The 26189-nt window shown below is 36.1% G+C and overlaps 2 protein-coding genes across 3 annotated transcripts; one reads left to right on the top strand and one right to left on the bottom strand.

The window, feature by feature from the left end:
• On the bottom strand, positions 1-2436 carry LOC109002313 (transcription factor TCP8-like). The gene has a single exon (XM_035686407.1). The coding sequence runs from the start codon at positions 2116-2118 to the stop codon at positions 487-489; it is 1632 nt and encodes a 543-aa protein (XP_035542300.1). The 5' UTR covers positions 2119-2436; the 3' UTR covers positions 1-486.
• Positions 2437-11116: 8680 nt separating this feature from the next.
• On the top strand, positions 11117-25845 carry LOC109002316 (zinc finger transcription factor YY1-like). 2 transcript variants are annotated; one of them, XM_018980001.2, is made up of 6 exons: positions 11117-11457; positions 13076-13134; positions 21936-22135; positions 23003-23092; positions 23771-23926; positions 24787-25845. In XM_018980001.2, the coding sequence occupies exons 1-6, from the start codon at positions 11372-11374 to the stop codon at positions 25321-25323; spliced, it is 1128 nt and encodes a 375-aa protein (XP_018835546.1). In that variant the 5' UTR covers positions 11117-11371; the 3' UTR covers positions 25324-25845. The 2 variants fall into 2 exon arrangements, with proteins under 2 accessions (XP_018835546.1, XP_018835547.1); XM_018980002.2 differs by having other exon boundaries at positions 23783-23926; positions 24787-25844.
• Positions 25846-26189: the final 344 nt, after the last annotated feature.

The raw sequence follows: 26189 nt of genomic DNA on the forward strand, positions 1-26189 counted from the left end.
TGAATTTTACCCTTCGGTTGTTTTCCATTCTTCCTGTTTTCTTTTTCATTTTCTCACACAAAGCAAGCAAATAACAATACTGAACACGAACAAATTAATATCCTCCTATACAATCTGATCACTCTGCCTGCCTGTTCCTTTTAGTCCCTTTGGACCAAATTAACTAACAAATTACATCTCGCACTCCACATCAATCTAGACAAATCCCAAAACCAGTAAAAAAAAAATTAAAAGAAGAAGCTTAAAACTCAAAGAACGCTAGAATGAGAACTAGGAGCCACTCTCCTCAGACGATGATAGTTTGAATTTTGAAGAACTCGACTCATCACAATTTAAGCTTCCAACTCTGCAAAACAAAGCCAACAATCTCTAGCTCCTGACCCCATAGCACGGAAGAAAAAGGAAACAAATCAAGCTGTTCTATACACAATATATATATATATATATTATTAGAGCAACTGATCAAGTACTCGTATATTGTGACTGTCACTGAGAACTACTGGGGCCTTCATCTCCACTATCGGTAGCTTGAGGCTGGTGTTGATGATGCTCTAATGGGTGATTTTGATGGCCAGAATTCATATTCAAACTGCCCCTAGAATAAGCTGCATTAAGAGCGGCCAACATCCCCAGATTGGACTCCGACACTCCTAGCCCAAGATGCTGAGAGGGCGGCTGCTGTTGCTGCTGCTGCTGCATTAACATGGAACCCAGTTGTAGAGGATTGGCTCTACTTCCTTGGAATTCAAGACTGCCCGGAAGATTGAACCTCGGCATGAAATGCAGTGGTGCTTGCAATGTGTTCCCGCTCGCGGTTGGCGCCGTGGGAAAAGTCCACATATGTGATTCTGAAGGACCAGCCCCAGAAGTGGTGGTAGTGGTGACGGATGGACCACCGGCACCAGCGGTCACGGGCAGCATCCAGAATGTGCTGCCTGCACCGCTGCTGGGTGCTGGTGCCACTGCCCACATGGCAGTGGCAGGCAGGATATTGGAAGGCCTAAGCAGCCCAGAAGATCCTGCCTGATCCTGTACTTGCGCTTTCGGTAATTGTAAGCCACTCTTGAAATGCTTATTCCCTGAAGGTGAATTGCCGTCTCCACCACCTCCACTTTCACTACCTTGCGGTTGATTATGAACATCTTCTTTGAATAGATCTTCTCTGAAGCGCTTTCTCATATAATTCTCTGTGGAATCTCCGCCACCTCCGCTCTCGACACCACCGCCACTACCGCCGCCTCCGCCACTAGGAAGCGCTTCTGCTATTTGATCTGCTGTCATAAGATGTTGCTGCTGCTGCTGATGAAAACCTAAAAAAGCCGGATGACCGAATCCTTCTTCAAGGTAAGAATGGTGAGCTAGAGCCAAATGGCCGTGAAAGGAATGAGAAGCAGATTTTGAAGGCGGGGCCGAGAGCGTGGAACCACTGCTGCGAAGCGAGACGTTGAGGGTGGAAAAATTGGCTGGGATGGTACCAGTCCCGGTGGCATCGATGATTGCTGGTTCGGCCTGCTGTAGCAGCCACTCGATGGTCTCGCCGTCGGACTTGTGGCCTAATTCTCTCGTCAATTGGAAGACCCTGGCGGCGCACGTGGCCGGCATTCGGATGCGGCGGCCTCGGCCGTCGACTTTGGTGTGCCGGTCCTTGGTGGATCGCTTTACTGGGGTGGTCGTTGCGGTAGCTGTTGTTGTCGTTGTAGTGGGTACGATTGACAGTTGTTGATTCTGTTGGTTTGGGCTCTTCTTTATGGAGTCGAGGAGGGGTGCGGATCGGGTGGAGGGTTGGGAGTCGGATCTGGTAGCGATGGCAAGCGAGGCGTCGACGAGGTGAGGAGGGGCAGTGGAGGAGGAGGGCGAGGAAGAGGTGGAGGAGGAGGACAAAGAAGAGGAAGACGAGGAAGTGGATGAACCACCGTGGGTGGAGAGGCCAGCTTGGATGGAGATGGAGCCCATGAAGGGTCCTCCCGATCTGCCATCAAAAGGGGCCACAAGGTGGGAATTAGAGGACTGGTTCTGTTGTGGATGATGATGATGATGGTGTTGGTGTTGGTGTTGCTGATGGTGGCGAGTGGTGGTAGTGTTGCTTTGCTTGTTGCTTTGCAAATCTGTTAGTTCCATTTGGTGGGGGTGGGGGTGGGGTTTGAGGGGTCTTCTTTTACTACTACTGGGTTCAAAGGTGATTGATCAACCCCATATCTTTGCTTCTCTGACTCATCCCACTTATGTTATAGAGAGAGAGAGAGAGAGAGGGTCTTCAGTTTTGCAGGGTTTGGGCCTGGCCTTGCTAAGACAGAGTTTGTGGGGGTTCTTTCTTGGTTCGTTATTGACTCTTGTTTTTCCCTGAACTGTGTAGAGAGAGAGAGAGTGTGTGTGAGAGAGAGAGGTTTAGCTCAGATGGAGGGACGGGTAGATGGGGGACCTCGGAGAGGAAAAGGTAGCAGAAGACAGAAGCCCACTCGTGGGGTCTCGTAAAAGGAACGTTAAAATTCGCCATTTTGTTACTTTTAAACAAAACTACACCCTCGGTAAAAACACAGTAGTAGTTTCGTTTAGGATTTTGGATGTTAGCTAGTTTTGAGTTAGTTATTTATAAATAATATTGAATTAAATAGATAGAATGACTTTAGAATGAATTATGTAGTATCTATTTAAAATGATTGAATTTAGATATATTCGAATGAGTTTATTACTATTTATAAAAATTAAAAAAATTATGAGTTATTGAAAAAGATTATAAATTTTAAGTATAAAAATATATAAAATTAAAAAAATATATATATCTTACATATAAAGAAATGTTAAGTTAAAATAAATTAAATAATTTAATATTTAAATATTAAATTTAAATTAAAATAAATTAAATAATTAATCACAATTAAATCTTACAAGCAAGCGGTAACTAGACTACAGAAAACCACTTCCATGAATAATCCCGGAATTCCGAAATTGGCACCCAACTCTCTTAATTGTCCTTCACTATCTTTGACCAAATGGGTCTAAGTTCTAAAATGGGGGTCAATGTCGTATTTCAGTGGAATATGATAAGTAGAATAGTTTACCACTCAACCCTCTCTTTCATCCCTGGATCTCACCCTCTTTCGTGCAGTGGAGCCGAGCAACAGTTTTTTCGATTCGGAAATCAATACAGAAGATGGGACTTTCTTCTTTGTTCATGATCTGCTCACTGCTGTACGTTGTCATGAAAACCCTAATCCATACGCATGGTGGCTTACTTAGAACACCACCAACAACAATGCTAGTTTTTCTACAGATTGTGGTCAGTAGTATTACTGTAGACCAGCAGATCAACAAAAGAAAAAAGAAAAACAAAAAAACAGAAAACAAAATAGCTCGAGATAAGGACGTTATTAGGTAGAGAAAGGATTGGTGGTGTCTGTGTTTTGGAGAGCAGTGGGTAAATAGATGAGTCCAGGGCAGCAAGCAGCGAGACAGCGCAGGTATGCATGCATCAGATAATAAAGCATCTAATGCAGTAGGACAGCTCATCCCAACCCAACCCCACACTGTTTTTGTTGTTTCTCTTTTGATTTTCTGAATTTTCTTTTCTTTTCTTTTCTTTTCTTTTTTGCTAAATTTTCCCTTCTTTTTCTGGCTGTAGTCAACTTGGGCAAACCCCTGCTTTTCATTTAGTGTAAGCCTATGGGTTTTGAGATGACCCTATTGACCTTGCTTGGAGATCATTTTAGCAAACTTGGCAATTGAGACGAAATATGTCATGAGATTACACAACAGCTATATTAAATCAAAGGATAATTTTATAAAAAGAAATTATAGTTGCAATTATGAGTGTGCAAGCGTCGTGAAATAATTTTGAAAAAAATAAATAATTACAAGATCTACATAAAAAGAAAATTAATTTTTTAATAGTAGATCTTACTATTTTTCAAAATGATTGTACGATGCTTACACACTTTATAACTATATGTAACATTACTCTTTTATAAAATATAGATTCATTTTTAATGAAGTGACATGCTTATATTGATTGCTTATACGTGAAGTAAATTGTAAAAAAATTATAAATATTCATATTTTGGAACTAACAATAATACTAATAACGACAGACATATTTATTGATGATTTATAAACCTTAATATATTCATATAAATAAATTCTACATTTTATTATAAGTGAAACCTTGTTTAGCATCTGTTATTATTGGTCAATTTCAATTCAATTATTTTTTTCTTTTTTACGTACTTTATATAATGTCATGTTAACCCACAAACACCGATACATTAGTCAAACAATCATTATTATAAACCTACTTCACTACCAAGCAAATAATGCACCATGCAATCAAAACATCCCAAAACCAGATATCTATTGATGAACTAGTAGTAGTACATGTCACATATATATCCATACACTTGGACTATACAAATTGTTCATCAAAATTTATAAATTCCGATATCTAAATGTTGATATTGTAGCCCTAAAAGTCTACATGATTTAGAGCTTTTTCTTGAAAAAACAATGGAAAGACTTGTGGGTTTGAAATCGCCACGTCCATCGATGCCCTTATTAGTGCGTGTATTATAAAACTTAGATGGTGTCTTTGTCAATTGAATTTGTGCTAAATAATATTCTTAGCATAATGACTTGTGGATGCCTTTAACTGTTGATTTGGAAAAATTAGATTTTCGTCCAATTATAATTATTTGTCCCCAAAAGAGACTTAGTCCTATCATCATTAGGGAGGCCAATTTGTAAACTTTCGGAAAGCTTGTCCATATCAATTCCACTTTTCTTTTAATTCAATCCAACAAAAATATAATCAAAATACTAATCAGCCATGAAGTTCCACATGGACCCACTTTCTTATTTCCCTAGAAAATAATTTAATTTGAGCAGATAATCATCTCATATAATTAATTCTAAAAACCACAAACCCACATCTTTATCTCTTTGATATATATTTAAAAATAAGAAAGTTATACATCAGTCACTATTCATTCCTACACTTCACACTTATATATTTTTTTTTTCATAAGATGTAAGGTGTCAGATAGTGAATAGTAATTTATGAGAATAAATTTTCTTTAAAAATACGCTAATCCAATAATGAGTGGCGCTACAGCAATCGCTCCCAGCGGATCGCTAATCTTATGATTTTGTTTTTCATATATGTATTTTTTAACATTTTAAAAACATAAAAAAAAATCATAATATTATTAAAAATTACATCTTTAATCATTAAATAAAAAAATAAAAAATTGAGAGCAGAGCCCCCAATGGGAGATATATCATTTATGATCCAATAATATAACCTTTCACAATAATTAAGAGAATTATCATATTCTCAAGTTGATATATAAAACACATAATTTAAATAATATATTTGATTTAAAAATTTTAAGTTTATTTTTTAAATTAAATTATAACACATAAGCATCATGTGATTTCGAAGCCTTAAAATAGCATTAAATAGAAATAAGCAATCTGCAAGGCCAAGCTACTCAATTTAGGAGAGGGGCCATAAAATGTAGTTGGAGATATAGTTGATGGGTGAATATGTCATTTAGGGTATGATTGGTATACTAATTTCACTGTAGTGCCTGCAAGGCAGTGGTCACAGTGGGAATTACTGTTCCAACATCATAGCCTCTTTGTTTGGTTCTCCATATATAAAGGGATTATTGATGGTGACCTCTCCCATCCCATTTTTTTTTTGAGTTTTATTTATTTATTCCTATAACTTTTCCTTCCATCTCTCTCTCTCTTGGAAAGACTCTTTCTATCTTAAAGGTTGCGTTTAGATGTTGAAGTAAGTTGAGTTGAGTTGAGTTGAGATGATAAAATATTATTAGAATATTATTTTTTAATATTATTACTATTTTAATATTTGAAAAAGTTGAATTGTTTATTATATTTTGTGTTGGGATTTGAAAAAGTTGTAATGATGAGTTGAGATGAGTTGAGAGATGTTTGTCATCCACCTAACAAAATTAATTAAAATTACGTCACATTCCAAAACGATGGTGTCACTGTCTGTCTGAAACACCCCGGCCCCACTTTGGCCTACGTCAAAAATAGACCACTTGACTGAATGAATGTATCAAAGATCAAGATTATCTTCAAATAAGTTTATATTTCATATCTTGGTTTGGGTGAGATAAAATATAAAATTTTTATTTTATTTTATTTTATTATTATATTTTTTTAAAATTTTTATATAAAATATAATAAATTTTTTAAATTTTTTAAATTTAATATTTTTTTAATTTTAAAATAATAATAATATTAAAATATAATATTTTAAATTTTAAAATAAAATAAAAAATTCTTATCTCATTCTAAATCTGTCTTAAAAAAACAAAAACTTATATTTAATATGTGAATTTCTTTATTAAATATTATAGTATTTATAAAAAATTAATAATATATATTTATTTTTAAGTTATTGAGAATACCTGTAAAATTAACATTTACCCGTGAGGTAATATTTCAGTAAAAAATGATTCGTAGAAATTTTAAATAAATAAATTTCATATAAATTTTTTATAAAAAATAGATTTTATTAATAAAAATAAGTTTTTTTTTTAAGTGAGATTTATTTTTTAATAAATATTTATATAGAATTTATTTATTTAAAGTTATAGAAATCATTTTTCTATTTCAGTACGGCTAATCCTCGGTTTTAGAAAGAAAAAAGAGACATTAATAAAAGCTGCAGCTAAAATGAACAGTTGCGTCGGGATAAGAAAAGCTGCAACTATTTCAGGCTTTTCAGTAATCTCAAATTCAGTCCCACTGACCGTAAAAAGTAAGAATTTGATAATTTGTGCTTTGGGGTATTAACCTAAGCAAAATGATGGTTAGAGAAGTTAAAAGAAGTGAATATTAATAAAATTATATATTTTTTTAATTTTTTAATAATTAAGAATATTAAAAGAATGTTTAAAAAATATATTATAAATAATAAATAGATATTTTCAAGCGTTAGTAATAATTTTGAAAAAAAGGTAAATGTTTATTATTAAAAATTAATTTTTTTATATAAAATTTGTGTTTATTTAATTTTGTTTTAAATGTAACACTATCGCTAATATCATTTTTCTTAATACAATTAGAATTTCGGCAGGAGACTTTCTTGCGTCCGTATCGTGCATTGATTATCTCCTCTGCACAACAGCCAAACACGTGTTACATGTACGGTCCTAATTCAGAAAACTTTATATTTTTAAAGAAAAATCTTCTAACAAATAAGTTTGCTCACCAAATGGTACTGACATGTAAAATATTTATTAAATAAAACGATACAAATTATAAATAAAAATGATTTTCGTGAGACATTAAATTTTATTCATCTTGTAAAATTATTTTATTTTATTTTTTTTAATAAAAAAATTATATTAATATTAATACGCGATCTAGTACACCAAACCATTTATATTTATAATCTCTCATCATACTATCGTTACATAAAATTTTTTAAGTATAATAACCCGACTTGGTTGCGTTTGGTTAATTCGTCGTCAAATTGAGTTCGATTCATATTTAAATATTTTTTAATATTTAAATATTTTATTTTTAAATCATTAAATTTATCTTAATTCAAAATCTTGTTATGCATGAGATTCATAAAATTTTTTATCTCAACAATTATTTATACGTAAAATCTACAACCTTTTTCAATTTCTATAAATACATTTAAACTCATATTAATATCCAAACACATCTAAATTCATATTAATTGGACTCCACAAAACTCATTCTATTATCTTAACTCAATACTATTCATAAAGAACTCAATTTAGTTTAACATCCAAACATAGTCTTAAGTTCTTTGTAAAATATTAAATTCCATCGTAATAAAATGGTTTACTGGTTTTGTTATTCATCATCCATACACACTATATATTATATTTATTTTAAAATTTTTAAAATTATTTTTGATTTTATTCTTCCAAAACCAATTTAGTTATTCTATTCATCATCTATATACTATATATTTAATTAAAAAAATGAAGTGTGATGTGTTGTTGAAGATGATAAATATAAATTTTCTATTAATAATGAGCCTAAGCGAAGTTTATATATTTGAGGTTTGTTGAAATTATTACCCATGTCTAAATACGTAATTAATTAAATATCAAATGCGCAACTAATTAATTATATTGAATTGAATTGAATTGTGATCGAATAATCTAACCTTGTTGAAATGTATATAAAAGAAAAGTATTTAATGAGATTGTCCTATCTATGCAGGTAGAGCAGTGTTTTAAATTTCGTACCGTACCGATCGGTACGGTCGAAATTTTTCGTTTCGACCGTCTGGCCGATACAGGTACTATATCTGTTCCGTACCGACTAAAATACCGATCGTATCGGCCGGTACTGGCCATACTGGACTAAATTTCGGTCTGGGTTTTTTTTTTTTTTTCATTTTTTCAAACTACAAACTTATTTTTTAACCCCTAATTCAGATTAGACTATTTATAATTTTTATATATATGTATTTATATATAATTTATTTATATATAGACTATTATTTTAGAATATAATTTATTTATATATCGATTATTCTAAAATGCTATTCCAAAACGGTACCGGTATCGAAATATTTCGTTTCAGTGCCTTGATCGGTACGACATCCGATACGGTATTCAAAACATTGATGTAGAGATAAAAAAAAATATTTCTTGGATTATAAAATAAAGACAATAATACTATCCTCGTTCACGCCATTTCAATATAAAATTAGAATATATCTTATAAAGTAAATAAAAAAAAAGGGATTGACATGACATGAATAAGACATGTTTACAATCTGTCAAAGACAATAACACAACTAAAATAAAATAATAAATAAATAAAAAGAAAAGAACAAAAAAAGACAGAGTTGTTTTTCCTTAGTAGTGTACAGTGGCGTTGATTTCTACTTCACTTGGTAGTTTTTTTTTTTTTGATAATCACTTGGTAGTTAAATCATAGTCGCATCTGTCCTTTTCAAACCCAATTTAAATCAGTCATAATAACTATGCAATCTCCCATCCTCCCTATTTGTTACAAGTAAAACACTATTTTACCTCTCAGTTTCATCCTAAAGGGACTGTTTGACTTTTTATTATTATTTAATAATTAAAAAAATAATTTTAAATATATTAATATAATTTTTTATTTTTTAAAAATATTTAAATATATTAAAAAAATAATTAAACCGTACTGTCCAGCAATAAAGATGGAGTGGCAGAGTAACTCTGCCCTTGTTATAATCGGTAGAAATTTTAAATATATAAATTTTAAAAAGAGAAACCAAAAAACAATCACTATTTTACAAATTTTTTTAATAATTTGTATTAAAATAATTTTTTCAAAATACTTATTTTAATTTTGATTTTTACTTGATATATTTAGACATTATATTTAAATTAAAAAATATTTAAAAATATGTAAAAATAATTAGAAATAATTATATTATTAAAATATTTTTAAAAAGTATAGTGCTTTAGGATTTTTCTATTATCAAACGTATTCTGTTTTTGGTTGTCGGATTTATTGACCGGCCTTGTTTTAACTTTTAACTTTTAAGTGCTGCTTCGTGGCAGCAAATGTCGTGTACGCGCGCGTGTTCAATGCCTCCTTTTTCTTGATTCCAGTGGTTGAACCCTGCGGCTTATAGCCCAATGGTGGCCCAAAAACAAAGAAGTTGTACCAAGCCTAACCTCTTTATGGGCTTGTACTGAGGTGTGGGCACTTCAACTGGATCTCGTACGAATTATTATGTAAAGAAGTTTTGTTTTTTGTGTTTCACCTTAAATATTTAATTTTAATGATGATCTACTATTAACCTACTTTAAATATTGTAATTTTTTCATCAAAAAAAAAAAAAAAAAATGTAAACTCAAAAAAACACATCTCGTATGGGGCTGGCCGTGGCCCTAGTGAGATGGTCGGACCTATCAATTCTCTAGAGTTTTATTTTGTTAAGTATTATTATTAAGAATAATTTAATAAATGCATATTTTTTTAAATAAAATAAGTAATGTTATATACCATTTTATAGTGTGTAAGTCTTGTGTATTTTTTGTTTAAATTACAATTAAAAAGAATTTATTATTGTCCATATTCTTTTTCTTTAAATATTATTATTAGAAATAATTTATTAAATGTGTATTTTTTTAATAAAAGATAAATACTATAAACAATTTTATAATATGTAAGTTTCTTACAATTCTTTAAAAAAAAAACCATTAAAAAGAATTGAATATCGCCTGTATTTCAAATTTGACTATTTAAAAAAAAAAAAGAATATACAAACTTTTACCCTTAAAACTTACCAATAATTTTGTATCGATAAAATTATAGAGATTGATGCTAAATTGAGTTGTGAGGTAAGCCCTACAGGGTGGATAGTACCCCTACCCTACCCTCCGCCCTCGCATGGGCAGGGGTAAGGATTTTTCCCCCGAGCTCTGCCCCCGTCAGTTGATGGGGGTGCGGGGGTGGACCTCCAACCGTTCGCCCCCCCTCCAATTTCCATAGCAATTTAGTGATTCGCAACATATTGAGCACAATAAAGCAATTTATAAAACTACATGCACAATCAAATCATCTACAATTCACAATCTCATCCTCCTTTAATCCCATCCGCCAATCTTCATCCACAAATAATAAAAGAAAAATTAAAAAATATGGGGTGATTCATGAAGAGATTTGAAAGTGAGCCATTGAGCCCTATTTACATTCATGAGGTGCTGAGGCTGAGACAATGACTCGAGATGATGATGGTGATTGGTGAGGCAAACGACGAATTGGAGAGAATCGAGAATCGCAGAGAGAGAGAGAGGAGAAGAGGAATAGCAAGGAAAAAGAGAAACATGGGCCGGGAGGGGGGGGGTTGTCTTCGACTGGGTATTAACTCATAATCAAAACGCTGGGTAGGGGTATCAAAACCCTTTAACCCCATCCCGCCCTCGCCCTTGCCTCCACTTGAAGCTCCAGATGTGGACGGAGTTTCCCACAGCGACGGATGGGATAATCCGCCTTGCCTCAATGAGGGGCGGTTGGGGGCCGGGTCCGGCTGCCCACCCCTCTAATGTGCGGAGCTTCGTTTTAATTTTTATGTAACTTCATGAACCCACCAATAGTTAGACAGCCCGGTCGGGCCGTCTGAATAACGTGATTCGGTCGAGCACAGTTTGACTTCGACCCTCCAGTCCATAAAAGCACCAAACAGAGATTAACGGGCATGAATGAGTCACCTCAAGCATTTTCCCTCGCGCGCTCTCTCTCTCTCCCCCTCACTTCTCGAGGCCGAAACCCTAACCCAAACTATAACTCCGAGAGGCTTCGGTGATTCGCGAAGCTCGTGTTGAATGCATAAAGAAAACAAGGGGGCAAAGTGATGGACACGCAGTTCACTCACAATCTATACGAACGGCGCTCCATTGTCAAGTCCAATACCCCTGCCGTTAAGTGGTTCAAGGAGTGGTATGCTTCTTCTTCTTCTTATTTTTGTTTTTGTTTTTTATTTTTAAAAGAACTCGTTTAGTTTTAGCTTTTATGTTAATCTTGGTTCTACTTAACTAAAAAAAGAAACTTGGTTATATTGTATCGGTTTATAGGGATTAATAACTGTTATTATTTTTGTTCCCGTAAAAATTAGCGGAAACGAAAAAAAAGAATGAAAATTTTAGATAATTTGACCATGTGCGGTTTTTGGTTTTGATGCTAATGGAAAACTGGCATCGCTTGAGCGTGAATGAATATCATTATTTTTGATAGGCTGTGATTTTTGTTTTTTGGGCGGGGTGTTTAAATAACTAGAATGATCCGTTTCTTGGATCAATTATGTTGTTATCTGTTTTCATGAAAATTGAGGAAAATATAAATGGAGTTTTTTTCTGAGATGCTATTCAATGTATTCTATGCTTGGTCTGAGAATTGGCATATAGGAAGAACATTTCAGGTGTTATGAAGGAAGGAAACTAATTGGGAATTGACTTGAATTTATGGGTTTTTATTTTTGTTTCTTTTTTCTTGATCCATGAATACGAAATATTAGTTCATCGGGTTTTGATGTCTAAGAGTTTCAATTAACTGTAGTTAAGTCATTCCATTGCATATTGGTTTCTTTTTACATATTTAACACTTCAAATCTTATGTATCTTTTTTTTGATAATTAATAAGAATTTTATTACCATGAATAGGCATAGCCCAAGTACATAGGAAATATACAAAAGGAAATACCTACATATAGCGACTAAAAAGATAGAAAAATGTGGTGTTGGAGAGGGATTCAGGGTAATCGTAATATTGCAGCTGTTTGGAAGATGGTGCTCCTATGTTTAATGTGGTGTACATGGATCGAAAGAAATGGTCGATGTTTTGAAAATAGGGAACGTTCCCCGGATGGTTTTAGGGCCTTCTATCACACATTGTTGCTTTGGACTTCATCCATAGTATGGAATGGAGCGAGCTTTAATGACTTTTATGCTACTTTTTGTAGCGGGTAGTTTGTAATTAGGCTTTTTCTTGTATACTTCCTGTGTACTTGGGCATTGCCTATTTACGTGGATCAATAAAACTTCTTACTTATAAAAAAAAAAAAAAAAGGAAGAAAAAACTAGAATAACTCCAACACATCATCACCATTCATTACATTAGCCTTAGCCCATAGACAGAGTTTTAAAAAAAAAATCCCTAATTTTCAATCGTTCTTTGTCTTCAAAACGTCTCCCATTCCTTTCTAGCCATAGACACCACATCAAGCACGAATGAATCATTTTCCAAAATTACCTTATGTATCTTTTGTTTTGGTTTCCAAATTATATGAGCTCTACTTAAGATATATATGTATATATAAGTTCTGTTTAGACCCAAACTTTGTGAGGTTTTGCAGCAATGCTTTCAAATTTTTACATAAGGTAGAGGTATGTGAGAACCAAAGGGTTGATTTGAAGTTTCTTCTCTCTCAATATTTGGGATAACCAATGAGATACTTAAGAATAGATTAGTTTTTGAGATATTTGTGCTCTAGCTGATTGGTTTATGCTATTTACTCCTTCCTTGTGTGGTGTATGCCAATAATATACTGGTTTTCTTACAGGGTTCCTCAGGATGTTGTAGTAACTAGTGGGAAGTGCTTTCTCTTGAAATGGGTAACAGGTTTGTCTTACTTGATTTTTACCCGTCTGACTTTTTTTTAAAGGTATTTTGCAATTATCTTCCAGTAGGAGGATTTTTCAAACACTTCTAGTCCATGTTGTTTGTTTTCTATGTCTTAAAACTAAACAAGTTTACATTAGAAGGGTGTGAATCAGCCCCAATTTGGAATTTCACCTTCAACTTCTGGTGTTGGTGGTTTCTGAAGGGGATGATCTTTTGTAACGCCCCAATGAAAAGTCCAAACCACATGTAACATCCCGTTCCCGTAGGATAGAGATGTTACTAACATTCATAACATAATGCCCGGTAAAGAGATTCATTTCCTGAAATACCTCATTTAGTGAAAATCATCAAAATATTAAAACTGAATTGAACATGATTGTTTCGAAAACTGAACATAAAATAAAAAAACATAAACTAATCCTTTGAATGACATAAAAGAAATCTAATTCTTGTGTGAATATCACTTATTCCTCCCTAAGTTTTTGTACTAGATCTATTCCTGGCCATCCAGCTCTACGTCATCATAATCACCATTTGTGAGAATTAAACATGGAAGAAAACAAGAAGACAAACAAAAATGAGTCGAATACTCAGTAAGTAGCACATCACACCGTAAAATATAACTTGGCCTAACATGGACTTAATTTCTGAAGACTCTTAATAGATTTACAATCATGACTTTCTGAGAGACTTCACATACATATATCGTCATAGATTCATATAACATGTGTATTCATCATTAACATGGGCGGAAGCATATATAATCATGACAAACATGTAACGTGAATGTATAATAACTTGTTTATCTTGTCTTAACATGAAGAGAAACACGCTTGAGTTCGTGTTTCACTTAACATGGAGTGAAACAGGCTTGGGTCCGTGTTTCACTAAACTTGCATAACATGGAGTGAAACACGCTTGGGTCCGTGTTTCACTTAAATTGCATAATATGGAGTGAAACACGCTTGGGTCCATGTTTCACTTAACTTGTGGTTAACCACGCTTGAGTCCGTGGAACCATAACATTTTTTTATCTTTCTTAATGCATGATAATTTATTAGGCTTCATGAACATTTCTAACATGGCATATTCTTGTACATGACATAGCATAACATGACATAACATGGCATATTCTTATACATGACATGATATAACATGCTCTAAACTTTTTATGACATTCCATGGCATACATGATCTAAGTACTACATGAACATGACATACATGATCTAAGTACTACATGAACATGGCATACATAATCTAAGTATTACATGGACATGGCTTGCATAATCTGGCTATTCTATTACATGGTATACTTGAGTTAAATTACTACATGAACATCTCATGGCTTCCATGTGATTTTAGTAACATTCAATCCATCAGACAACAAATTCATTCATTCAAGCATAATCTCATATTTCATCAAAGATCGTGAAAAGATTCTAACATTGACTTGTCTCTTAGCATAGCGTAGATAACCATCATAAGTACATCATATTTTCATACATAACAATAATATTCACAGTACGCATGCATTTATATGATCATACTATTTACCTCTTAGCGATGCTTCTTGATTTCCAACTTGTAGCGCGTTACCTATACGAGGTACTAGATGCTACTAATTTATTAGTGAACTTGTCTAGCATTCTAACTACTTAAAATCATACCATAGAGGTAAGTAATATAATACATATTCAATTAAAATTACTACGTATTAATATTATTCAAAATCCATAACATATCCTTTAAAATATAACTTAATAATTGTATTAAAATATAGGAAAGCCCAAGGCCAATTGGGAAAACAGTCCACTTAGAATTTTAAAGAGGCATTCGGCTGAATAGGCCTAAGGCCCAAGGTCCCATTCCAGATTAAAGGAAGAAGCTTCCTCTAGAAAGCACAAGGCTAACACAGAGTGCTCGCGAATGTGGGAGGGAGTCGTGCGAAATCTTACCGAGAGAGGGGCTGAGTGCGACGGCGGCTCTGGGTGGCTGGACGTGACGTCGGTGCAACTGGGAGGTTCCTATGGTGGTGCGACACCGAGAGAGGGAGGGAGAGAGAGAAAGAGAGAGTTTAGAGAGAGATGGAGTTGAAAACTTAAATCACCGAGAGGGAGGAAGGTTGCGTGTGATGGCAGGAGCTTACCTGAGGGAGTGGGTGCGACGAGAATAGGTTGACCGGCGTTTTCTGTGGTGGTGTGGGAGGTGGTTGTTGGTTGCCGGGAGGGAGGCTGCAGTGGTGCTTGCGGGAGTGGGTTTCTTTCTTTGCGTGAAAGAGTTTTTCTCCAAGGATTTTTGTGTGTATAATTCAGAGGCTTTATGGGTTTCTTATAGGCGACGGGAGGGAAGCAACGTGAATCTTAAGGAGATTGGCTATAATTCTAAATTGCCTAAACTTTAGGAACTTATTCCTACGAGGATTAAGGTTCTGAGAGGATTTTGAAGAGTTTGAGTTGAAGTTAGGCTTGAACTAGGAACCAAATCTAATATGGGAACCTAATGGATAAACTATATGAAGGCTTTGATAGGGAATGAATCACTAATTTAATCTATCTGTTAGCATATTTCCTAAGATGATAATAAAAGTGAAATAAATAAAATAAAATAACAAAAATATAATGCTAGTTTTAAGCCCTAAATTTAGACCCGTATGTTACACCACATGACCTATACTCCAAAAGGACTAATCAATGATACAATTGGAGCCTCATTGGAACCTTATAAAGTGCAAGAACTTCTCATTCCCAAGTAATGTGGGATCTCATACACCACTTACCCTTATCCTTATCATATGGGGGTATCATAATCTACCCCTCTTAAATTCCCGACGTCCTCGTCGGACCTGTTTGTTGTATGTAGCACGGCTTAAGTCCCACATTTCTGGTTGGGATAGACTCTGATACCATTTATAACGCCCCGATGAAAGGCTCAAACCACATGGCCTATACTCTAAAATGACTAGTCAATGATATAATTGGAACCCCATTGGAACCTTATAAAGTGCAAGAACTTTTTATTCCCAAGTAATGTGGGATCCCGTACACCACTTACTCTTATCCTTATCATATGGGGTATCATATATTTTTTCCACATTTTTTGTTGAGAATTTATTAGAATGGGAAAAAAAGACAAAGTTATGATATCAGTATATGAAATCAAATTAATATGCTGCAATATGAAGATAAAGTGCAAGCATACATGTTTTACACCAGATGTACCTGTATCCTATCATATAGATCAACACAACAATAAGCTTCCAAGAATTCAGTTCACCTGAAATTTATTCACCCGATCTGAACTGGAAGTTGAAGACTGTGCGTACCTGTTTTTGATGCAGCACGCTGTCTAGAAGTTCGGAAAGTGGAACTCCAGTCAATGCACCAGGACAACATCCCGTAATAATGCCTGAAGTTTTGGCATCAACTTACTTTTTAATTGCTTTTGTTTTTCATGCTTGAATTGCTCCTTAATTTATTGTTTCCTTTCCCAACCAATGACTTTACCAATCGTCCACTTCCCCTTTTGTGACCTCCTTATATAATGGGTCATCATTGTAGTATTGGTCATCATGAAAAATTGAATAAGAAAGAAAGTGACTTTTCTTTTCTACCATTTGTGATAGTATCAGAAGACACAGTTCTTTCAAGTACTCTATTTTTTTTACTTTGTTCCGCTACGCCAATTTTGGCATTAGAGCTAGGCTTTACCTGCTTAATGGCGAGAGATAACTCTCAAGATGAAGACTGTGGCATGTAGGCCATTTGGGCAGCCGTTAACTCTCAAGATCAAAGGAACCATCAGCGTTTCGAAGGGATTGAACGCATGTTACAGGAAATTCAAGCAGTCATCACTAATGTTCATGTTGGTGGTGACAGGGACCAAGAAAATGAAGGCACAAACCATCCAAGGGGAGGTCGTGGCTTTATGCAGCAGCAGAGGGACCAAGTGCATGACAATTCTTCTAGTGATGAAGAAGTGGAGGGCTTCATTCGTGGAAACCAAGGTGGTAGAAGGGCCCCAGACAACAACAACAACTTTAGAATTAAACTTGACTTGCCATGCTTCAATGGTCACCTTTATGCTGAGAGCTTTCTTGATTGGATGCTTGAAGTGGAGAATTTTTTCGACTATATGCAAATTCCTGAAGCACAACAAGTAAACTTAGTTGCTTATAAACTGCAAGGTGGTGCATCAGCCTAGTGGGAGCAAATGAAAAATAATAGGAGGAGACAAGGCAAGCAGCCAGTCCATGCATGGCCAAAGATGAAACAATTGATGAGGGCCATATTTCTTCCTCCAGATTATGAGCAAATCCTCTACCAACAATATCAGAACTGCAAGCAAGGAATGAAGACTGTCAATGAGTATACGGAAGAGTTCTATCGACTAAATGCTCAAAATAATCTCTTGGAAACTGAGGGGCAACAAATTGCAAGTTACATGGGAGGTTTACGAATAGCCATCCAAGACAAAGTGTCCTTGCATGCCGTCTGGACTTTGTCAAAAGCAGTCAACCTAGCTGTGAAGATTGAGATGCAGTTGGCTAGACCACCGCTGAGGACATCGAATCAAGCACCACAAACAAAAGTTGTCACCCAACATCAACAACCCGTCCACCTTCATACAGGAGGATACAAAGAGGGGAAATAAGTAATCAAAATACAAAGGCTCCAATGCACAAGGAAGGAGGAAGCAACAACCCATATACTAGGGCCATGGTAGGGAAGTGCTTTTGGTGCAACCAGCTGGGGCATCGATCCAATGAGTGCCCCACATGCCGATCAGTCCATGTGATAGAAGAAGGTGAAGAGAATCCGAGAAAAGGAGAAAGCAGTGAAGATGATGTAGCAGAAGAACTCGTAGATGGAGATGAAGGAGAGCCAATCAACTGTGTCATCCAATGAGCGTTGCTTGCACCCAGGCTGGAGGATAGAAGCCAGCGACACTCTATTTTCAAGACACGCTGCACTACCAACAATAAGGCATGCAATGTAATAATCGACAGTGGAAGTTGTGAGAACATAGTATCAAATGCTCTTATGAATGCATTGGAGTTAAAGACGGACAAGCACCCACGTCCATATAAGATCAGCTGGATCCAAAAGGGAGCCGAGGCAAGGATAAGTAACGTTTGTCGTGTTCCCTTTTCCATCAGAAAATACTACAAAGATGAAGCTATGTGCGATGTGGTGGAAATGGACACTTGCCACATCTTACTCGGGAGACCTTGGCAATTCGATGTAGACGCCACTTACAGGGGGCGCGACAACACTATTTCATTTTGGTGGAGAGACCGATAAATAGTGTTAATGCCCATAGGGGATAAGGTCCATAGGGGATAAGGGTCCCAACTCCTTACAAGCTGAAGAGAAGAGTGCCTTGTTTACCATAAGTGAGAGCCAGTTCCTAGAAGCAACAAAAGAAACTGGAGAAATATGGACACTGGTGGTGAAAGGAGAAGAAGTTGTTGACTCCAACGTCATACCCCCACAAGTGCAATATCTCTTGACTGAATTTGAAGGCCTCGTACCACAAGAGTTACCTAAGGGATTACCACCCATGCGTGATGTCCAACATCACATTGACTTAGTTCCTGGAGCTAGCTTGCCTAATCTGCCACATTATCGAATGAGTCCTAGTGAGCACCATATCTTACAAGAACAAGTAAAAGACCTCCTTCGTAAGGGACTAATCAGGGAAAGCATGAGCCTGTGCACGGTACTAGCGCTAATCACGCCAAAGAAAGATGGGAGATGGTGGATGTGTGTGGACAGCCGCGCCATCAACAAAATAACGGTAAAATACCGATTCCCCATTCCGTGACTAACTGATATGTTGGATATGCTTGCGGGGTCGAACATTTTTTCAAAAATTGATTTACGGAGTGGATATCATCAAATAAGAATATGACCAGGGGATGAGTGGAAGATGGCCTTTAAAACCAAAGAAGGCTTGTACGAGTGGTTGGTAATGCCGTTTGGTCTCTCTAACGCGCCAAGCACTTTTATGCGCGTCATGCACCGAGTTCTCAAGCCCTTCATTGGAAAATTTGTTGCGGTCTATTTTGACGGCATTCTTATTTACAGCCACAATGAAGTTGATCACTTGAGTCATCTAAGGGAGGCTTTATTGGAGCTGTTCCATCACAAGTTATATATTAACTTGAAGAAATGCACTTTCTTAAGCAGCAAATTACTATTTCTTGGATTTGTGGTAAGCGCCAAAGGGATACATGTGGATGACGAGAAAGTGTGTGCTATCCACGCCCACCACCGTCAGCCAAGTTCGCTGCTTCCATGGACTGGCCACTTTCTACCGTAGGTTCATCAGAAATTTTAGCTCCATGGCAGCACCTATCACAGAGTGTATGAAGAAAAGACGATTCATGTGGCGTAAGGAGCAAGAGGTCAGTTTTAATACTATCAAAGAGAAGCTGTCCACGACACCAGTGCTTGCCCTTCCCAGCTTTGATAAGCTTTTTGAAGTTGAATGTGACACCTCCATAATCGGTATCAACACTGTCTTGTTCCAAGAAGGGTGACCCATGGAATTCTTTAGCGAAAAAGTAGATGAGGCCAAGCGAAAGTGGACTACATATGAGTTGAAATTTTATGCAGTTATACGGTCTCTGAAACACTGGGTGCACTACTTGATTCAACGTGAGTTTATCCTCTACAGTGACCATCACGCCCTGAAATTCATCAACACCCAGAATAGCTTGAACTGTATGCATGCCAGATGGATCGGCTTTATGCAAAAATTTACTATGGTACTCAACACTGGGTAGCAAAACAAGGTGGCCGACGCTCTCAGCCGCCGTACATCCATGCTTGTGACAATAAAGGCCGAGATCATTGGCTTTGAACAACTCAGGGACTTGTATGCCAATGATGAGGACTTTGCTGAGGTCTGGAATAAATGTACAATGGGGCAGCCAAGTTTAGACTTTCATATACAGGAGGGATACCTTTTCCGTGGAAATCAACTCTGTATTCCTCAGACTTCTCTGTGTGAATACGTCTTACGTGAGCTACATGGGGGAGGATTGGGAGGCCATGTGGGTCGAGACAAAACAATTTCGCTGGTGACTGAGCGGTATTTCTAGTCACAATTGAAACGAGATGTAGGGAGTTTCGTGCAAAGGTGCCCTGTTTGTCAAGTGAAGAAGGTCCAATCACAGAACACGAGATTATATATGCCGCTACCAGTATCCCAAAACATTTGGGAGGATTTAAGCATGGACTTCGTGCTTGGGTTACCATGTACTCAACGAGGTGCTGATTCTATTTTTGTAGTTGTGGATAAATTTTTCAAGATGGCGCACTCTATTCCTTGTCGAAAGACTTTGGATGCGTCTAGTGTGGCTCACTTGTTCTTTAAAGAAATTGTCCGCCTACACGGTGTTCCCAAAACAATTAGCTCTGACCGTGATACCAAGTTCCTTAGTCATTTTTGGATCACCTTGTGGAAGAAGTTTAGAACCTCTCTCAAGTATAGCAGCACTTGTCACCCACAAACTGACGGCCAAACCAAAGTGACCAATAGGACGCTTGGCAACATGTTGCATTGTATTTCCGAAGATAAGCCGAAGCAGTGGGACGTGAACCTTCCACAAGTCGAATTTGCCTTCAACAACATGAGTAATCGTTCGATTGGAAAGAGCCCCTTCGAAATAGTGTATACTACACCTCCAAAAGTGAAATTCTGGGGCTGAGCACAACAACTGAAAATATGGCCGAGAGAATTCAAGGAGTGCAGGTAGAGGTGCGAAGCAACCTGGAGCAATCCAACGAGAGATACAAGCATGTTGCAGACAAGCACAGACAAGCCAAAATATTCCAAGAAGGGGATTTAGTGATGGTTCATTTATGAAAGAATCACTTTCCCATGGGCACTTACAATAAACTACAAAATAAAAAGTGTGGCCCTTTCCGCATTGTGAAGAAAATTAATGATAACGCCTACGTGGTTGAGCTCCCGGAAGACATGTCCATCTCCCCCACTTTCAATATAGCCGACTTGTTTGAATATCACCCTTCCGATGAACCACTCTACGCAGACCAAACTCTGAGGCGAGTTTCTTTCTAAGTGGAGGGGAATTGATGCAACACGCTGTCTAGAAGTTCGGAAAGTTGAACTGCAGTCAATGCACCATGACAACATCCTGTAATAATGCCTGAAGTTTCGGTGTCAACTTACCTTTTAATTGTTTATGTTTTTCATGCTTGAATTGCTCCTTAATTTATTGTTTCCTTTCCCAACCAATGACTTTACCAATCGTCCACTTCCTCTTTTGTCCTTTTGTGGCCTCCTTATATAATGGTCATCATTGTAGTAGTGGTCATCATCAAAATTTGAATAAGAAAGAAAGTGACTTTTCTTTTCTGCCATTTGTGTATCGGAAGACACATTTCTTTCAAGTACTCTATTTTTTTACTTCGTTCCGCTATGCCAGTTTTTGATGTAAGATTTAAGAATGTGAGTAAAATTTGATGTAGAGATGAGGAAACTTCAGTTGGAATAAAGGATTTAGTCCAAGTAAGGATGTTGGGCATGATCTCAGCTTGTTAGAAGTCTTAATGCTTCACAATTCTAAAGTGATAGATGAAGTATATTTTCTTTCTCTGCTTCTTTTTTTTATTTGATAAGGATATTTTCTAATATGAGTCTTTCACCATTAGGACACTTTCTGTTTACCTCAATAATGCCTTTGTTCATTTTCTTTGATCATCATAAAAAAAATCATTAACAAGATTTATGTTTGAGTTTAATGTTTCGCTTTTTGATGCATTGCTTAGAGGAAACATTGAAGGCCTTGAAAGAGAAGGCAAAAGAACCAGAGGCACTGGAGCCAGAACCAGAACCAACAACTGAAGTACTTTTCCTTTGCAGCTATGAAGGTTGTGGCAAGACCTTCATTGATGCTGGTGCTTTGAGGAAGCATTCTCATATACATGGAGAGAGACAATATGTTTGTCACTATGAAGGGTGTGGAAAGGTATAGTGCCCAATGGTTTTCCTATGTTCTGTTTTTTGTTTTTTTTTTTTAATTTCTTTATTTTTCTTGATATCAGTTTCGTACTAATTCAACAAAAATATGGGAAGTGCACATCAGTTCACTGTTTTAAATCTCAACGATATGAGTACTAAAGTTAGATTCTGTGTACAGTATGATAAGTTGTGTGATATCTGACCATGCTGGTTTATGAGGTAAAAGAGAAAAAAAAATAGATAGATATTTTGGGAATTTTGAGGGTTGTTGCAACTTCAGCTTTTGTTATTTCCATATAGGTCGTGTTTAATGAATAGGAAACCTTTGCAAAGTTTAACTCAATTGGGTTTCAGCTTGGGCCAGAGCAGTGCTTTTTCAAAGGTGCTTGAACCCAATATGCCCATTTATTTCTTGTGATGCAATTCTGTGTACTCCCACCATTTTGAAAAAGCAGATAGACACTGCCTAAGAGGTAAGTTCTACAAAGAAAAGTTTAAGCTCATGGGAAAGAGAGAGGCATCAATGATGCAATGAGAATTGGGTAATATTTTGAGGTGTAAAAATATGGGAATTTCATGAAATTTTGCTTTCTGGTTTAACCCTGTAGTCAGAAATTGCCAAACCACATGTAGATATGGTTGGGTTGTCCAGCAGTGATTGAGTTGACATTGCATTTGTCATATATATACACACACACACACACACACACACACACATTTTGCTTAGAACAACTTGTGTTCCAATCTCATAGTCTGACTATTCACCCTCATGCATGACGTTTAATATATATATATATATATTCTTTAAATTTCATTTTGTCTTTTACCATCCCATCATGATTATTTGACAGTCTCAAATGTGTATGTGTCACAGAAATTTTTGGATAGTTCGAAATTGAAAAGACACTTTCTCATTCATACTGGAGAAAGAGATTTCATATGTCCTCATGAAGGCTGTGGTAAGGTGATTAACCTGTCTACTGAAATTCTTCTTGTATTATTTCTACCCTTTTTTTTTTTTGGCTTCAAAGTGAAATCTGAACATTATATCATGATAAAGGAGTTGTTGAATTTAAGAGTATGTTGGAGTTAGGAAGGTTGTTTCTTTCTCCACTCCTTTGTGTGTATGCGATATGCATGTCTGAGATGAACGAATTTGGAGTACTTTCAATGAAAATTTTAGTTTTGGGCCTTTTGGCACCTGAATACGCTTTCTGGTTCAAGTCAAGTGCGAAAACTGGGATGAAATACGATCCTTTTTGTTGAACAAGAACTAATCAGTGGTGAAAGAATTAACAGTGCCCTAGTCAACCAATCAAATTCGTGTTTATTTTTAGCCTGGCATCAATGGAACATCATGACTTTGTTATGAAATGCTCTACCCTTTTGAATTGTGACCAGCTCATACTTTTTTTTCTTTGTAGAAGTAATCGAGAATTTTATTGATAAAAATGAAAGGCAAAGTCCAAGTACGCAGGACATATATAAAAGAGATGACCAGCTCATACTATATTCATATCTTTGTTTCTGCTTCAGAAAGCTTTCCTTATGCATGTGTTTGTCTGCAATCATGTGTGTGTGTGAGTGTTGTGTCCCCATGCATATGTGCACATGACATTTGTTTGTTCTAAAAGTTTTCTAGTTTGAACTGCAGGCATTTTCTCTGGATTTCAACCTAAGGTCACACATGAAAACACATTCACAGGAAAACTATCATATATGCCCATACCCAGATTGTGGAAAGAGATATGCTCATGAGTACAAGCTAAAGAACCACATTGCATCTCATCACGAAAAGGTTGGTTACACACTTCCACTCTCACCACTGCTTTTTCTGACAAATCCTTTGCTCCATTTTGCTATGCAATTGCTTTATCTGATCTTCATATCAAGTAGTTTTTTTAGGGAATCTAAATTATTTATTGTCAAATAAAAGCCTATGTTTCTTTTCTAAGTCATATATTTACTATTGACATGAATACTTACTCAACTTAACTGTGGATCCTCTTTCACTTGTGCATTTATCAGTCTCCATTGCACCATTCTTAAGTGATGGCCTCTTGCCTTAGAACTCGTTGAGCTGGTACGGAACTCGAATGACCTGACACAAATTGTCACTTCTAGGTTTGATAGCTTTGAAAGGGCTACTTTATGGAAGATTTTTGGCTTGGGTTATGTGGTGCATATAGAGGGAAATAAATGATCAGACTTTTGAGAATTGTGAGAATACATATGGTGGCAAGAAAAACCCTTTTCTTCTGGATGTCTGCCATATCATATTTTTCTCTTTCTTGTTATCAGGATCTTCTATTGCTTCTCTTTTTTTCTGATTAGGGGTATATCCTGTATACTCCCCATATACCTGGATAACATATTTCTTGATTATAAATAAAGCCTAACTTACTAATTATAAAAAATAAATAAAGCTCAACTTACTGTCTTGTGTATATGAAAATAAATAAATTGTGTGGCAAAGTTCTTATTTTTCTTTGCAAATACCATTTTCCCACATGCTTTCTTGCATAAGGGCCATCCTTTGAATTTAACATGAACACTGAAATTTTACAGGGGACATGATTTATAAAAAGGCATTTTCCCATGTTTTTTCTTTACTGTAAGAACTGGTACTTGATTACTAATCTCACCGTTTATTTGCAGGGTGTGACCATGGATGTGGTAAAATACAACCCCCCTTCTGATAAGCAGAACAAACCTCTCAAGCCTTCTTCTGGGGCTTATGGCTCTGCATCATCTGACCGCCCTTATGCTTGTCCTTATGAAGGGTGCGAGAAGGCCTACATCCATGAATACAAGCTTAAACTCCATTTGAGGAAAGAGCACCCTGGCCACATGTCTGATGAGAATGCAGAGAATGCCCTAGCTAATGCTGATAATGAGATGGATGAAGCCAGTGACCAAGATGCCTACGGTGGAAAGCATGTAAATGGCAAAAGTCAGAAACAAAGCAGGCCCAAACCAAACTTGAGGTTGCCGCCTCCAAAAGCCACACAGCGAAAAGGCTCGACTCCATCTGCAATACCTGTGAATGTAATGAAAAAGAGATGGCCTGTCAAAGAGGAAGGTTACGTGGAAGAAGATAGTGAAGAAACAGAGGAGGACCGTGAAAATGTCGAGGACGGTTGGAGATATGCAGAAAACGAAGATGACGATGAAGAAACAGATTTTGAAGATTAGATCTTAATCATGGCACTCTGAATGTAACTTAAATTTTCACCTTTTCTTAAGCTTTGTTTATTTATTTTTAACTGGCCACGGGTTCTAGACCGCTTAGCAGTGATCAAAGTGTACTCGGATTCTCGTGGCATCTTTGTCAAGCCGTTAGGCTTAATTTGGGTTCAGTTCCCTGAGGTATAGGCATTAAAAAAAAAAAAAAAAAGGTTTTTGCACCTTTTGCTTACTTTTCTAAATCTTTAGAGGTTGTTGGGACTCTCATAAATCTGTTTCCACAGAGGAGTGAAAGAATGGTTTGACAATCAAGCCATTGGGGAAAGCTCGTTCAAGTCGAGACAACGATCGGGAACTGTTGAAGCTTTACCCAGTACTTGCTGGCCATTACAGAACTTGACGACCTGAGCACCCTTGAAAATAATTGTCGGGACTCGGGAGCGGTTTACTCGTGACAATTCAACTTTCAAGACACGTTTATTTATCTTCCTTTTATTTACATTTTTCCGCATTTTGGATGTGGCATCATATAACTGTTAGGTAAATAAAATACCAAATAATCTTTAATTATTTGATGACACGTTATGAATGATGAAAGAATGACAATTAAAAATAATAATAAATAATATTTTTAATTTTATTATTATTTTTAATTTCTAATGCTATCTACTTTTGAGGTACTTAACATTATTAATGAATTCCCGGTATTGCCTTTTTTTTATCTAAAAAGAAAATACAATGAATGATATTGGCTATAGAGTATAGAGGCAAATGCACGGCACAATGTTCATATATAAATTCAGGAGAGAATTTGCAGTGGTTTTGAGATGAGTATATTCTCTCGTTTGTTTTTACATATGAGATGAGTTGAGATT

Source organism: Juglans regia, chromosome 16 (genome assembly GCF_001411555.2).
Source record: "Juglans regia cultivar Chandler chromosome 16, Walnut 2.0, whole genome shotgun sequence".
NCBI lineage: Eukaryota > Viridiplantae > Streptophyta > Magnoliopsida > Fagales > Juglandaceae > Juglans > Juglans regia.